This window comes from Balaenoptera musculus, chromosome 1 (genome assembly GCF_009873245.2).
Source record: "Balaenoptera musculus isolate JJ_BM4_2016_0621 chromosome 1, mBalMus1.pri.v3, whole genome shotgun sequence".
Taxonomy (NCBI): Eukaryota; Metazoa; Chordata; class Mammalia; order Artiodactyla; family Balaenopteridae; genus Balaenoptera; species Balaenoptera musculus.
The window spans coordinates 151,974,740-151,990,434 of NC_045785.1; the positions used below are offsets into that span (position 1 = coordinate 151,974,740).

Below are 15,695 nucleotides of genomic sequence, written 5' to 3' on the forward strand. Positions count from 1 at the left end.
CATAGTCCAGGCCCAGAGGTAATAGCCCTCAGTACAGAGAGAGGGCAAAGAGAATGGCCTCTCTAACGAGGACAGAGAATTATGGAATCTAAAAACTGACAGGCCTTAAGGACTAAGGAAGAAAGTCAAATGGAAGGATGGGTCTGAGAAATTAGGATGGTGGGGAAAGGGCAGGTAAAAGCAGGAAAGGCCTTGAAGAGAGCACATTTCTGGGCCAGACACTGAAATACTGGTCTACAACATTCTGAGACATAGGAATGGAGAGACAAGGCATACTATAGCTCTTGGTACAAAATTTATACCAGGCTTCTAGCTTCTTCTCTGGATCGTTCCCCACGAAGATGAATGAGACCAGAACCTACCTCATGTAGTGGAACTCCAAAGCTAGGTCATTCCAGTGCTTCTCATCTGGAGGGACAACCGACTTGAGGGCACAAGGGAAGTGCCCCCCCCAATTGTCACACAGGTACACCACACCATACTGGCCCCGGCCCAGTTCCTGTCCCAGTTTAGGTTTACCTATAAGGTACAGAGACAGAGATAAGGCAGGAAGGATGGGAACTTGCTGGGCAACCTCCCTAAGATTCTTAGACGTGGACCTGCCTAGAAGCAGGAAGTCATAATTATGCCAGGGGAAGAAATCTGGATGTTTTCTAAACCAGTAGTAACCTAACTGGTTTAATTTAAATAAACTTTGGTTGTATTATTTGAACTATATAAATAGCAGGACCAAACAGACTTCATCAGAAATTCAAAAATACATCAATGGGTGTTTAGGCAGCTTCACAAGGAAGCAGCTTTAGACACTGGGATTCTCCAAGGTTGAACATGAGGATGTCAGGTATCCAGAACCTTCCTCCTCCAATTTACTAGGGAAGAAAAATAAGGACTCACGATGCAGCAAGACATCCTGTAAAGAACGGCTTTCCAGCGAAAGGCGGGCCAGGCGGGGAGCATGATCTTTCCGAACCTTCAGCCATAGATCTTCAGTTTTCTCCAACCGGCCTGAGTGGCCAGCTTCCAGCTGGGAAGGAAAAAGAAGAAAGAAATATGACTTATCAGGTCCCCAGCTTTGGCTTCCTCACCTATTATATAGGGATAATAATATCTACCTCATGAGGATACCTGTGGGAATTAAATAAGATATATGTAACATAGCTCAGAGATTGGCAGATAGTGAGCATTCATTAAGTAATAATTTTTCTTCCTGGATGCATAATCACATCTCCCTACCCTCCCCTCCACACACATGTACACATGCACACGCGCACACCCCAAAGGGATAAGCAGATGTCACATAACTGCAAACTACTATGGAAGTTGGAATGTCAGCCCTTTCTGTCACTCATTCTTAAAGTACTATATAAACTCATATAAAATTCCTACCCCTCGATTTTCATTCCTCACTCAGTGAAGTGGGGAGAAATTGAGTTCCCTCCATTCTCTCTAGAGTTAGAAAAATATCCACATGAAAAATTTACTGATGAAACACCCTGGAACTTAGTATTATCCTTTAACAGAATAGAAAGGAAATATACTGATGATTTTTTAAAAATTATGTAGACAGCAGTAGACAAAACATTCCAAAGTGGATGAGGTTCCTCTCCGATTGATCCAGCTGTATGTCCTTTCCTATATACCCACCTGCCGCAATGAGGCTGCAAAGGCCTCATGAGAACTGTTGAGCCGAGTCCGGAATTGGCTGCAAATGCTCTTGGCCAACTTGGAGGCACTGAGGCTCTCGATGGCTTCCTGGGCCACCTTTCTCTTCCACTCCAGTGTGATGGCAGGTGGGCTCACCCATGTGATGCGCTGGATGATCTGTCAGGATGAGGACAGTGAGAACACTGAGGGATGGGAGACAGGAACCACCAGGAAGAACCAACACCCTTCCCTCTCTGGGTTACCCACTCGTTAGGCCAGGATCTTAAGATAAGAGCTGTATGAAGTCCAACACTCTCCAATTCCATCTACCTCAAAATCGGGGCTCAGCCCAACGGAAAGCATCAAAGAACACTAGGCCTAGTCTGCATGCTCACAAATCAATACATTACATTCAGTACTGGGGGTGCCTGATAAATCCCTTTCTAAGTACAGCAAATAACTCTACGTAAGAGTCAGATGGAACATCAGAAAGGAAACCACACTCATGGCCTCTGGCAACAAAGCCTGGTTCTGAGAAAACACTTAGGTTGGGAAAAAGAAATATGAAGAAGGTAGTGAAGTAGGGTTTTATGGCTCCATAAAATATCATTTAGACACATCACTTTTAATAGTTAAAGGGGGCACTGTTAATAATTATTTCAGAACAGGCATAAACCAGGATTCTCCCAGGCAGGCAAACCAGGACAAAGGGCCACCTGCCCTGACAGACATCAGTTTGTTTAGGACAGACATCCTAGACATCAGTTTCTGTTGGAACGACCAAGATTCACCTAAGCCAACTAGGGGCTGAAAAACACTTCCCTAAACAACCTCTACCTGTTTGATTTGCTCCCACAGCATCCTTGTAACTGAGGACCCTGAGTGAAATGTGACTTCAACATGATAGGCAGCATTTAAGATCTGAAAGACAGTACACAAACGAAAGTCAATATTCCCTGAGTAGAGTGGCTAATTAAAAATGCAATAAATGATATTTATTTCAAGAACATGGTCCAGTTCCAAGGTTCCCAAATCTATCCCTCAGTATATGTGCAGAGTCAATGCAGGCTGATCATCTATTCGGTGACTATTTGGGCTCCTTTACTTCATCTTCATCTTCTTGCTCATTGACTTAACTGCAATTTGACAATTCACAAGCACCTCCCACAGGCAGTGGTCATGAGATAGGAAAACAAAATAAAATTCAAACTGGACTGGCAAAAAGTTGAAAGGGAAATTCTTGACTAACTTGAAGCTGTGTTCGTGGGTGGATTCTGTTTCATGTGTTATCTGTGACACACTCTTTACTACCCTTTGAGTACCTGTTTGAGATAATTACTGGTGATGTGAACCGAGACATCCTGAGACTTCTCCAGGCTCTGCAGACACCGTTCTAGGGTTCCGACGAAGCTCTCACGTAGGTAATCCACAGAGCTGATCAGCTTGTTAGCCACTGCTTGATTAAGCCGGGAGATGATGAGTTCCTGGATCTGTCGGATGCAGCATTTGATCTCTCTGGTGCCCACTGGTTCTCCATTCTCAGGGACAATGACATCTATGGAGAGGGATTTCTGGGTTTTTGCTCTGCAAAAAGCTAGTTGGCTGTGAGGGGAAGGGGCAGGCACACTGAATAAAGGCAGCTCCCAAGTCAGACCCAAGGAGCTACCATGAACAACAGCTACTAAAATGCATATGGTTGACAAACTGACTCTCAGGATGACCACGGGCCATGCAATCCTCAACTACTTAAGGCATCTAAGAATCGTGAGAAGGAGCAACTGTGTACAGAATGAACCTATTGATTTTGTCAGCTCTTATATCACATTTATAGAAGGGGAGGAACAACATTTATTGACTGCAAACTATTTGAAATGCACAGTAAGTATTTTTCATATGTAATCTAATTTAATCCCAACAACAACACTGTCAGGGGTATATTACTGGTTATATTTTATATGTCAGGAAAAAGCCTCAAAGAGAGAATAAAGTGGGCACTGGGAGGGGATGGTACAGTTAGGAAGTAATATAGCTAGCATTTGAACCCAAAGCTCATGGATTCCAAAACCTCTGATCTTTGTAATAATTCACACTTCCTAGCATATTAATGAGAAAAATCCAAGAGTCAAGAATTCAATTTTAATCAACTACTAGAGAAATAAAAAGTAAAACTGGAACATTGTCCCCACTATGCTACTAGCTCTCAGGATTAGAAAAGTCTGTTTTGCAAACCAGAGGATAGAAGAACTTAAGAGAAGACAAATCACCTATAAAAATTCCACTCCTACAAAGGCCCTCTCTAATGTTAGAAACTTATATTGGTACCACCTCTTTGGAAGAAATCTGGCAATATCTATCAAAAATTTAAGCTAACCAGCCAATTAACAAAAGAAATCTATACACCCTTTGACCCAACTATTGTTTCTGCTTCTAGGAATTACTTTTCTAGAAATATACCCTTACAAGTCTCAAATATATGCATGCACAATGATGATCAATGCAGTATACTCTAAGAAAGAAAGAAAAAGAAGGAGAAAGAAAGAAAAAGAAAGAAAGAAAGAAAGAAAGAAAAAGAAAGAGAAAGAAGGAAGGAAGGAAGGAAAGAAGGAAAGAAAGGAGGGAGGGAGGGAGGAAAAGAAGGGAGGAAGGAAAGGAAGAAAGGAAGGAAGAAAGGGGCTTCCCTGGTGGTGCAGTGGATAAGAATCCGCCTGCCAATGCAGGAAACCCAGGTTCGAGCCCTGCTCCGGGACGATCCCACATGGCCGTGAAGCAGCTGGGCCCGTGAGCCACAACTACTGAGCCTGCGCTGTGGAGCCCACGAGCCACAACTACTGAGCCCGCGTGCTACAACTGCTGAGGTCTGTGCGCCTGGAGCCCGTGCTCCGCAACAGGAGAGACCACTGCAATGAGAGGCCCATGCACCACAACGAAGAGTGGCCCCCCTCGCCGCAACTAGAGAGAGCCCGCACGCAGCAACAAAGACCCAATGCAGCCAAAAATAAATAAATAAAATAAATAAATTTATTTTAAAAAAAAAGAAACCAAGAAACAGCCTATATATCCAGCAGTAGAGGAACAGTTAAATAAATTAAGGTATATCCTTTAGAAGAAGATAAATTTCTCTGCACATCTATGGAGAAATCTCTAAGATATGGGATAAGTGAAAAAGCAAGGGCAGAAGAACATATAGAGGAAAACTAGATGACTAGGAGACAGTATCTTTTTATCTTTGAGTAAAGTACCATGTTTCTAGGTATTATCTTTTCAAAATATAAATAATTTATAAAGTATGTATGTCATGATACCTAGTGTGCATGCATTACCTTTATTTTAAAAGAAACAAAAATCAGTAATAAAAATCTGGCTCCATAGGATATGTGGCAGCTCTCTTCTAAATCTACTTGTCATTGCCTCAAGGATACCCAGAATGTATTAGAACAAGGTAAGAAGCAGCACGTAAGTCCTGTCTAAGATGTAGCCAACTAGGTAAGTAGAACCACAAGTCCACGATGTAGTTAACAGAGCCAGACATTTGATCTACTTGTTCCCAGTTACTCCACATCTGAGCTAACCACTGTGTCCCAGGTACCAAACATGGTATACCTGGTACATGATAGACAATCAAATGTTTCATTGACTGCTCCACCTACCTGCCCTGACAACCCTTTATCATGTCTACTCTGATGCTGGCATTGATGCTCCAGGGTCTTTTACTCAGGCACTGAATTAAATTAAACATTCAGAAGATTTCCTAGGATTTCCACTGCAAGTGAGCACTTCTCAGCAACTCCTCCCTACAATGGGAATTCGCCATTTGCCTTTGTTCATCTTTAGAAAGACCGATAAGAAATCAAGCATCCTATGCTTGCTAAAGTATATTTCCTTTGTATCTATAAGTGTGACAAACATATACCATCACTCACACACTCATTCATTTTCCAAAGATGTACTATACACAGACTCTGTTATTTGCTGCAAGGGATATAGTGATGAATAAAGACCCAGATCCTGTTCTTCATTTCTAGGATTTTAGAAAATAGAGGAACATAAATATAATAATAAGATAAAAAAGTGAAATACACCAGAAATTTCAGTTCCAGATGAAATTCTATGGGAGTCCAGATGAACTGCGATCATTATTAGCTAAGAAAATTAAAGACAACTTCATGAAAAATGTTGTTTGGAAGAGGCCTTGAAGGGTACGTAGGATTTGAAAATTCACAAACAAAAGACATTCAGGTTTAGGGCAGGGCATAAGCAAAAAAAAAAAAAAAAGTAAAGGAAGCATGCAGAGGACAGGAAGCAGTTGAGACCAACCAAAAAAGAAATTACAGGAAGGTGCATAGTGGGAAACAAGACTGAGAAAGTTGGAAATGGCTAGGCTTTGGAAGATCTTGAATACTAGGCTAAGGAGTCTTAACTCAGTCTGTAGAAATAGAGCCAGTAAAGATGAACTGGAGAAAGGAGAGAAAGATGTCAGTGAGATCAGTCAGGTAACAATAGTTCAGTTAGACTAAAGAGGAAGGAATAGAGAAGCAAAGGTATATATGAAATAGGGAAGAAGACTCAGCAGGACTTGGCGACTGACTGGTTACGGGGACGAGAGAAAGAAAACAGTTAAAGACCATGCTGAGGTTTTTGTTTGTTTGTTTAAGGCTTTTTTTTACTTTAAAAAATTTTTTTATTTTTATTTTTTTTATTTGGCCGAGCCACGTGGCACATGGGATCTTAGCTCCCTGACCAGGGATCAAACCCATGCCCCGTGCATTGGAAGCGCGGAGTCTTAACCACTGGACCACCAGGGAAGTCCCCATGCTGAGGTTTTGAAGCTGGTTCCCAGGAAGATGGTAGCATCGGTAACTGGGAACAGATTAGGAAGCAGTAAAGCATGGAAATTAAGAGTATGGGCTCAGGAATCAGACTGTCTAGATTCAAATTCTGCCTCTACTATTTAGTAGCTGTGTGACCTTGAGCAAACTACTTAACCTGTCTAAGCCTGAGTTTCCTCATCTAGAAAATGGCAATAAGCAGAATCCACCTAGGGAGGTTGTTTTAGAAAAAAACAAAAACAAAAAACTGATGCTAGGTCCCATGTCAGAAATGCTGATTAGTAGGTCTGGAGTGGTCTTTAATGGTCTCAAGCATCTACATTTTCAAAAAGCCTCCCAGGTTATTTGGATGCATAGCCATGACTGAGAACCTAAAGGGTAACTTGCAAACCACGTACTTTAATTAATAGGTAGTAGAGCTAATGTTCATGCAGAAGTCAGTATACAAAGTCCGTAGCATCTAAACCTCAGACACCAAAAGACCAGACTAAGCATTTGGCCCAGTTTTGTTAACAGTCATTCATGAAGAATGGGAACGTCAGAAAAGCTAAAACCGCTACTTTGGGAAATCCTTCTGAGTTAGGTCTCAGGAGCAGCCTGAAAAGAAAATGAGACCATGACACACAAAAAAGAACCGACAAAGAAGCATGGACCATGCCAAAGGAGCCAGGGTTAAAGCATGACTTAGTGACATTCTTCAAGCAGCTCCTCTCCAGTTTTATCAAGGTCAAGGGGATACAGATATAAACTGGAGACTAAAGAGCACTACTGGGATGAATTTACCAAAAGCTGGACTAACAGTCCTAGGAAGGAATGATGGTGGAATCTTCCAGGAAGGTCTCTCAGAACAAGAGAGGCCACCTTGGCTAAATGATTTAAGGTGGGCTCCTGCTAATGACAGTGGGGGTAGGTGAGATGATCCTGAGGTTCCTTTGGGCTTCAGAATTAATGTACTCAACTTCCAGCTGGAAAAGAGTTAGAGGATGCTGTAGTCCCCGCACCCCATCAAGTTCTCTAGGACCTACCTTTAAACTCCATGTCGGCAGCATCATCCAGAAGTTCCTCCTTCATGGTGTTAAGCGTCTCAACGATCATGTCCTTCATTTCCTCCTGCTTTCGGTTGGCAATATTCATCAGTGATTCGTACAACTCATTCTCCTTTTTTCGTGTATATTCTAGACGTTTGGGAGTAATCTGCAGGTCCCGCTGCATGTCAAAGGCCTGGTTAATAAAGATGTCGAGGCAGCGGCAGTGCACCAGGTTCAGGGCCTTGGCTGCGTCCACCAGGTGAGTCTGTAGCACCTGGTGAGAAAATGTGTTCAAGTGTCTCAGCTTCTCACTTTGCTCCACCAACATGCTCTGAGCTTTGGTGTCCTGGCTGGGGGTCCCACAGTTACAGTGACTGCTGCTCAGATAGCCCAGGTCAGTTAGCTGGCGATGGAGTGGTGATCTTTCATTCTCCATTCTTCTGGTGGAGGAGCTGATTATCTCCGAGCCCAGCTTCGGCACTTTGAAAAAGAATACGGGAAAGGAGAAATACTTTCGGATTTCCTGAAGCTCTTGCTCATCCCTTTCAGAGAGTTCATCTTTGTGGAGTGCATAGGTTATCACAGGCAAGAAATCATTCACCAAGTCACCCAGAACATCCACTGTGGGCCGGAGGCCTTGGCACGGTGCTACCACAATGTCCACTTCCTAGAAGGGGAAGGGGGTCATATCAGCACTTCAGGGTCAGAACCAATCCTTGCCTCCCCAAAGTCCCACACTGAGACCAAAATCCAGATCTATGATGGGGCAACTGAACTTCGGTATGCCCCAATCATTTGTCCACCTCCTTCCTTGGTTACCAAGACTCCCTGGTGCAGCCTATGCAGGCAGGCACTCGTCTAGAGAGAGTGAAAAAACAAATAAGTAGAAAGGATGGCAGTCCTTTTAGCCATTTTAGATAAAAAAGAATATTTAGTCCCTTTTGTTGCTTTGGAAACTCCCATTAATTCCCTCTGATGAAGAAATAAGACAAATAGTAGATGAAGAAAGAACTCTTAACAGACTGGGAGTGAATCTGCCTAGAACATTCCTCCCCCTCTTTCTAACCTGACTAACTCATCCCTATCTTTCTAACCTGGCTAATTCCCAAGGTCCTTTAAATCTCAATGTATACATCGTGTCATACCCCTCGGGAGTCTTTCCTATTACACAATCCCGAGCACTTCTCTACTTCTCCTTTTCTTAATGTTCAACACATTTATAATTTATTTATTTAAAACCTAATTTTTTCCCATTAGCCTATAAACTCCTTGAGGACAGGGACCATGTCTATCTTGTTCACTACTATAACTCCAGTGCCTAGTACAGAGTAAGTCCTTAACTTTGTTGAATCAATCAATCAAGCAGCAAACTAAAGGCTATATCTGCCAAACATTACTGTCCTATTCTAGGAGTTGGCAGGCATCCCAAAGTCTTAGCCACCTAAGTCTTAGTAATACCTTTATGCTCATGCTCACTTGCTCTGGCAGACACTAAGGTTTGCCTATCCAATATTTAACCTCTGCATTATTCGGAAGGCAATGTCTTTTATAGACAGGGGTGGCCAATAACAGGTGGGGCAACAGGAAAGCTCTTTAAAGGGTTGATTCTACTAGTAAGTACACCCTTTGGACTTGCCCTTCTTGCTTGGAGCACAGATGTGACAGACAGAGCAGCAGTGATCATCTTGCAGTCCTTGGGCAAACGTGAGAGTAGAAGCCAGCCCTGAGGATGATGAAGCAAAAAGAAATAGGGGGACTTCTCTGTGGCACAGTGGTTGGGAATCCACCTGCCAATGCAGGGGACACGGGTTCAAGCCCTGATCCAGGAAGATCCCACATGCCGCAGAGCAACTAAGCCCATGCACCACAACTACTGAGCCTGCGTGCCACAGCTACTGAGGTCTGCGCGCCTAGAGCCTGTGCTCCGCAACAAGAAAGGCCACTGCAATGAGAGGTCCATGCACCACAACGAGGAGTGGCCCCCGCTAGCCACAACTGGGGAAAGCCTGCGCGCAGCAACTAGGACCCAATGCAGCCAAAAATAAATAAATTAATTAATTAATTAATTAATTTTTTAAAAAAGAAAGAAATAGGGAGCTTGGATCTCTGATGACTACAGAGCTGCCACACCAGCCCTCAACTGCCTAGCTTTAGACTTCATTTATATGAGGGAGAAAAAGTAACCTCTGTCTTGCTTAAGCAAGCCCCTATTTTTCTGATTGTTACATACGATGGAAACCAATCATAACTGATAAACCCAACGCCTAAAGTGAGTTTCAAGAATGATCTTTGGTTTAGAAACAACTTTCCACAGGTCCTTTCCCTAGCTAGTAGTTTCTTTTTATTGTTCTACTTCTTTCCTAAGGATCTTGAAGCACTTAAGAGCATGTATTTCCATCCATGCGTAGGTTCCTCCAAATCTCTGAAATTGCCTACTTTGCCTGGCACTCCAGACCTGAGTGCTGACCTGGAGACTTGTGCCTATATCACCATTGCAGGCACACCAACTCCAAAGTCTGCAGACTCAAAATCAATCCTTTGCAGAATTCTAGTACATTTTAAAGAGTTATGAAAGAACTCAACACAAATCTGCTCAAGTCTGTGTTCTTAACAGTTATCAGATGTTGTAAATTTACTTTATTTGAAATCTAAGATATGCAATTTGTTTATTTTCTTTCAGACTAATACTCTGTTTTTATTCCTTTTTTGAGCAAGAGGTATTATTGATGAAAGATTTTTAAAAATCAAAACCTGGGATCTTTTCCTTTTTGATCTCCTCCAGATAAGGAAGAAAGGGCTGGGAAATGCCAGCCTATTGTTTCTTGTAGTGTGTGGTGTGTGTGTGTGTGTGTGTGTGTGTGTGTGTTGAAGGACACAGAAAGAGAGAGAGAGAGAGAGACAGCGCTCTCCTATTTCCAGCAAAGTACAAAGGTCTCACCTTCTTCCTCAACAAAGAACTCATAAATTTTATTCTCAGGTAGGTCACAGAACTTTCATTTGGCTGGCCACTTTGAACTCCCTAAAGCTAAAAGTGCTTTTACCATCTCAGCATTTGTAATTTGAGCAAACACTGTATAAATCCACGTGCTTTCTACCCAAGCCTAGGCCAAGAAGAAATTTGCTGTTTCATGTGTGCCTCGAATTGCATGGAATGTTTTCTGATTGGAAGACTAATGTGACACTCACCCTGCTACTCAAAACAAGCCCCTTCACTACACTGAGTCACACTGCTGGAGTATCAGTCACTTCATGAGGCACATTCAAAAAGTGGGTAAGTAAGAACTTTTAGGGTTTAGAGTACAACATGCAATTCCCTAAATGCCACCACTTTAATTACATATAATAATTAGATAGGCTAGAAGAGAATCCCAAGAACTGAAAATTTATAACAAGACAATTATAGATGACAGTGGTTTTTAAAAATATTTTAAAAATTGCTTCTGTCTTAAGTATATATCTTTTTAAAGGTATAAATCAATCAAACTTATTATAGAAATATTAAGGGAAGAAAGCCTAAATATTCAAAACCAAAGTTAAGTGTTGTTTAGAAAGTTTTCAGGAAGAATTTTGTTTGCTTGTTTATTTGATGGATTTTCTTAAAATTCTAAAATAAACTTACAGGTTTTCCTCAAAGGACCATTTTGTGTGTGTAACACAACCATCAGCCAAAGCTGCCAAGTCCATTTGTAGAACCAATATCCTTTGTAAGGGACAGTTGACTTTATTTGCTCATAGTTGCAAATTCATTTTTAAAAAAATGGATTCAGTGGATAAAGAAGATATGGTATATATATATATATATATATACACACACACACAGTGGAATACTACTCAGCCATAAAAAGAATGAAATTTGGCCATTTGCAGTAACATGGATGGACTTGGAGAACATTATGCTAAGTGAAATTAGTCAGACAGAGAAAGACAAATACTGTATGATATCACTTACATGTGCAATCTAAAAAATAAAACAAACTAGTGACTATAACAAAAAAGAAACAGACTCACAGATACAGAGAACAAACTAGTGGTTACCAGTGGGGAGAGGGAAGGAGCAAGGGGCAAGATAGGGGTTATGAGGTACAAACTACTATGTATAAAATAAATAAGCTACATGGATATATTGTACAATACAGGGAATATAGCCCATATTTTATAATAACTATAAAGGAATATAAGCTTTAAAACTTATGAATCACTATGTTTTACACCTGTAACATATTATATATCAACTATACTTCAATTTTTAAAAATTCCCCAAAAATGAATTCTGATGGTAGGTACTGCCTGGTACATTGGCACCTAGAAAGAAGTTGTCTACTCCTAAATACATCTTGTACTAAACAAAAATGGATAGAAAACAAGTACCATGCTCTCTCTTCTCCGTTCCCCAGTTAATTAACTTGTGCAGTCGGTCTCACTGTTCTGACTATCAAGACTGTTGGAAGACAGGCAAAAAGAGCTGCTGGCTGAGACCCTGGCAGCAGTACAAATTAGACTGGAATGTGATATGTGATTCTGCAATACTCACGGCAAAGGGATGACTCATGCCTGACAGTTATAAACAAAAAGGGAAGCCAGCACTGTCTCCTGGAGACAGGGAGTGAAAAAAAATTCACAGAGAGGATGAGCCCTGTTCTGGGCCCTATTATGGCCACCTGAGAGGGAAGACTGACCTCAGACTGTTTCATGGAAGGCTGTATTCCTTCCTGGCACTTAGAACAGTGTCTGGCACTTAATGAGCATCCAATAAATAAATGTGCAATTGGACTTCCCTGGTAGTCCAGTGGTTAAGACTCTGTGCTTCCACTGCAGGGGGTGCGGGTTCGATCCCTGGTCGGGGAACTAAGATCCCACCTGCTGCTTGACGTGACCAAAAAAACAGTAATAGTAAATAAATAAATAAATGTGCAATTACTGGATGAATAAATGATGCCTTTACTACTTGCTCAAAACCACTTTCAATCATCATATATAAAATTTTCTATTTTTAACCCATATCCCACACATTTATCTGGAACTGCTATTTGCATCTACTCCAAGAATGAAGCAGTGAGTAAGCATTTTGCTCCTAACTCAATCAAGGAAGAAGAATCCCAGGGAATCATGAGAGTATGCCATAATTCCCATTTTGAGTCACAGCAAATTCCTAAAGAGATTTCTCTTTTAGAATACATCTGCACAAATCTGTCGAATCTACATAAGTTGATATATTACCATCAATTTTTCTGGCAAGACTAAGAGAATGTAATAGAAAGGAGATTGCTACTCTGCAAACACCAGAATTTACCTCTCTGGTTTTGTTTTTTACGTAAAAGTTTTTTATGTAAAATGACACTACCTTAAGTGCCAAGAAGAAATGGCTCAATCACTGAAGCCTGACCACTTCCTAAGAATATTGGCTCTTACTGGTGAGGACTCCTTACTCTATGGCTCATGGCACATTACCGAAACTCAATGATAGGTAAGGATGATTATCTTAACTGATGGTTCAAACAGAAGATGATCACATACTCAGGTAGGTCATAAATATCTTTGCTTTCTCTATAGTTCTGAAGCCTCATTACATCACACAGAAGAGAAGTACCTAACTATATGAGTCCTGCCCTTGCCCAGCAACTGACACAGACTCGACTCCAATCCCTGTCTCTGTATGCTACCTATCGTCACTATCAATTCTCCTCCCATGCCCACTCTCACAGGGCAATGGGAGGTTTTTCCCATCTGTTTTTACACAGGATTGATTTTTCCTCATTTTTATACAGTTCTCTGAACTATCACTCTTAAATGTCAATTACATATTAAGGCAAATACCTCCCTCTTCTTGTTACATTGTAGAAAATCCCTTTACTTTTGGTCCAAACACTCTCCACTGGGGAGCTGCGACTGACTGAGATGCTTTCTAGAATACAACAGGCCACAAGCAACTGTGTCAACCCAGAGCTTTACCCCAGCAGTCAGCATAGAACAAATATAAGCTCATCTCCCTACCTAGTAAAAAGTAGGGAGTGGTAACTCAGAGGCCATAACAAGACTTGGGAAAAACCATAATCCCAACCAAAGCCCTGAACTAGCCACAGAAAGCATGAGCCCATCATGCTAAAAGTGGAAATATGTTTACAATCCCAAACAGCCCAAAGTGAAGGCTTTAGCTCTGTGTCTCAACTCATAAGCATGAAGCCCTTAAGGATCAGAACTACCTGATTTCATACTGTGATGAATGAGATAACAGACAAGTTGACAAGAATGTACTGAATAGCGTCTGTGCAGTCTATTGGGTTGGCCAAAAAGTTCGTTCGGTGAGGGAATACATTGTTTAATAAAATTCTTGGTGAAAATGAAAAACGTGTCTTTTATTTTTACTTAAAACCAAATGAACTTTTTTGACAACTCAATACCTTGTGGATATTCAAACATCCAGGTACCCACATATACAGATAAAAGTAGGAAAGTGAAGCTTTATTCTCTTATCACTTACTAGACCCATCAAGAGAGACCATAGTAGAATGCAGAAGAAGGAAGAAGGGGAAACTTTACCTTTTAACTTTATAACTTTAACTTTTGTATTTTTTACCTTTTTTATAACATCTCTCCTTTCATTTTATTACAAAAGCACTTCATAATAATTATGAAGAACTTTGCTTCTAACTAGAGCAGAATAACTCTAAGTAAGCTGGAACCAGAAGGACTTAAGTTTGACAAAAGGAAGGAGTTCCACCATGGATGGCTGTCAGAGAACGGACAGGTGACTGAGAGAATAGGAAATCCTCTTCTCAAGGACACTGATTAATCATTCAAAGGGAGCCTTACTAAGTGCCTGACACTGTTCTAGATGCTTTACATCTAGTCTCTTATTTAAGCCTCACACCAGTCCTAAAAGATACAGATTACTACTTCTATTTTACAAATGCGGGACACCCCAGCACCATAGTCACACAGTTAAGTAACCAAGCCAGGATGTAAGTCCAGGCCCACCTAACTACAAAGACTGTGTTTAAACAGTAACTGAAGGTCCACTGTGTCAGGAACTGTCTGGGCTGGTGTTAGGAAAGTTCTGAAAGAAGAATAAAGGATGGACAAGATGATTTCAGGGACCCTAACAGTCCTACTGTCTATGTTAAAAAGTATACACTGGCTATAAGTAAAAGCCCTGCTCTGCTACGAAACAATGCTGCAAAAGAAGTCAAAAAGAAAATATTTTTAATTGCCCAAATAACAGAATTTCTGCCTGCTGACAGTACTTTCAACCTCTGCATCTCTGAATCAGGGAGGATTCCCTACGGCCACCATCCATTACCCAAAGGGAAACACAAACAGATCTTTGAGATAGTGAAAACAGAAAGAGATGCCATTTGGTGCAGGAAAGAGGTAGATAGGATCCTTAAAAAGGGAGAAAACAGAAGAGGCAGATTAAGACCATAATCTCTTGCCAGATTTTCCCCCAAAGAGCTAATCTTAGAAGGCCAAAAATGAATCAGTGGTGGTGAATTGAGAAAATATAGCCTCAGCTTTAAGCTGTTCTTTTTAAGAGGGATCAAGGCTACTATAGTGAGCATAGGGATTTTTAAAAGAATCTTGCCTCTAAGCCACATATATCCTTAACAGGTACAATAAACCTATTAAAAGTATTACCAGGTTTCTTGGCAAAGAGCAATGTATTGGTTATATTTCACTATGTATGTTAGTGTGTGTTAGGGGAAAGGCAAGAGCGATGTTAAATTCAAAGAACATAGAATTACTGCCTGGAAGGAACTTATAATTTAGCATTTTCCTGAACTTCCCATATCCTTTTTTAACACATCACTTTAGTTCCCCTTTCTTTTTGCCCCATAAAATCAGGGTTTCTTTAATTATATTTCTAGAATAGCATTATTTCTCTTATACATATTACCCCAACTTTGTTTCTTTTCCCTTAGAAACGGCCATCTTTGACCTAATTCTATATACTCTCTCCTTACAAAAGTATCTGCTTACCTTGAAGATAGTCACCCAAGCTTCTTTCCAACTTTTTACCAGTCAACTATTATCTTTCAATCTAGATACATTCAAGAGAAGACATGGCATCTAACTAAAAGTAAGCAACACATAAATTTAGTTTCATAAGGCGCCAAAACAAATACCAAAAACAAGACAAAAATTGAGAGAAGCTAGTTTTCTAGCAACAAACAATGTTTAGTAAATTTGGGGGTTACAATTT

The 15,695-nt window shown here is 40.9% G+C and overlaps 1 protein-coding gene across 7 annotated transcripts in view; it reads right to left on the bottom strand.

Annotated features, from left to right (window-relative positions):
• The window catches only part of DSTYK (dual serine/threonine and tyrosine protein kinase), a 56,801-nt gene that overhangs the window by 10,387 nt on the left and 30,719 nt on the right, over nucleotides 1-15,695 (bottom strand). For all 7 annotated transcript variants that reach the window (XM_036871733.1, XM_036871723.1, XM_036871714.1 and 4 more), the window contains 6 exons: nucleotides 7,496-8,165; nucleotides 2,967-3,199; nucleotides 2,482-2,565; nucleotides 1,645-1,821; nucleotides 895-1,024; nucleotides 363-519 (listed from right to left, as the gene is read on the bottom strand). In XM_036871733.1, the coding sequence (XP_036727628.1) occupies nucleotides 363-519; nucleotides 895-1,024; nucleotides 1,645-1,821; nucleotides 2,482-2,565; nucleotides 2,967-3,199; nucleotides 7,496-8,165 (1,451 nt within the window). The remainder of the gene's footprint in view (nucleotides 1-362; nucleotides 520-894; nucleotides 1,025-1,644; nucleotides 1,822-2,481; nucleotides 2,566-2,966; nucleotides 3,200-7,495; nucleotides 8,166-15,695) is intronic.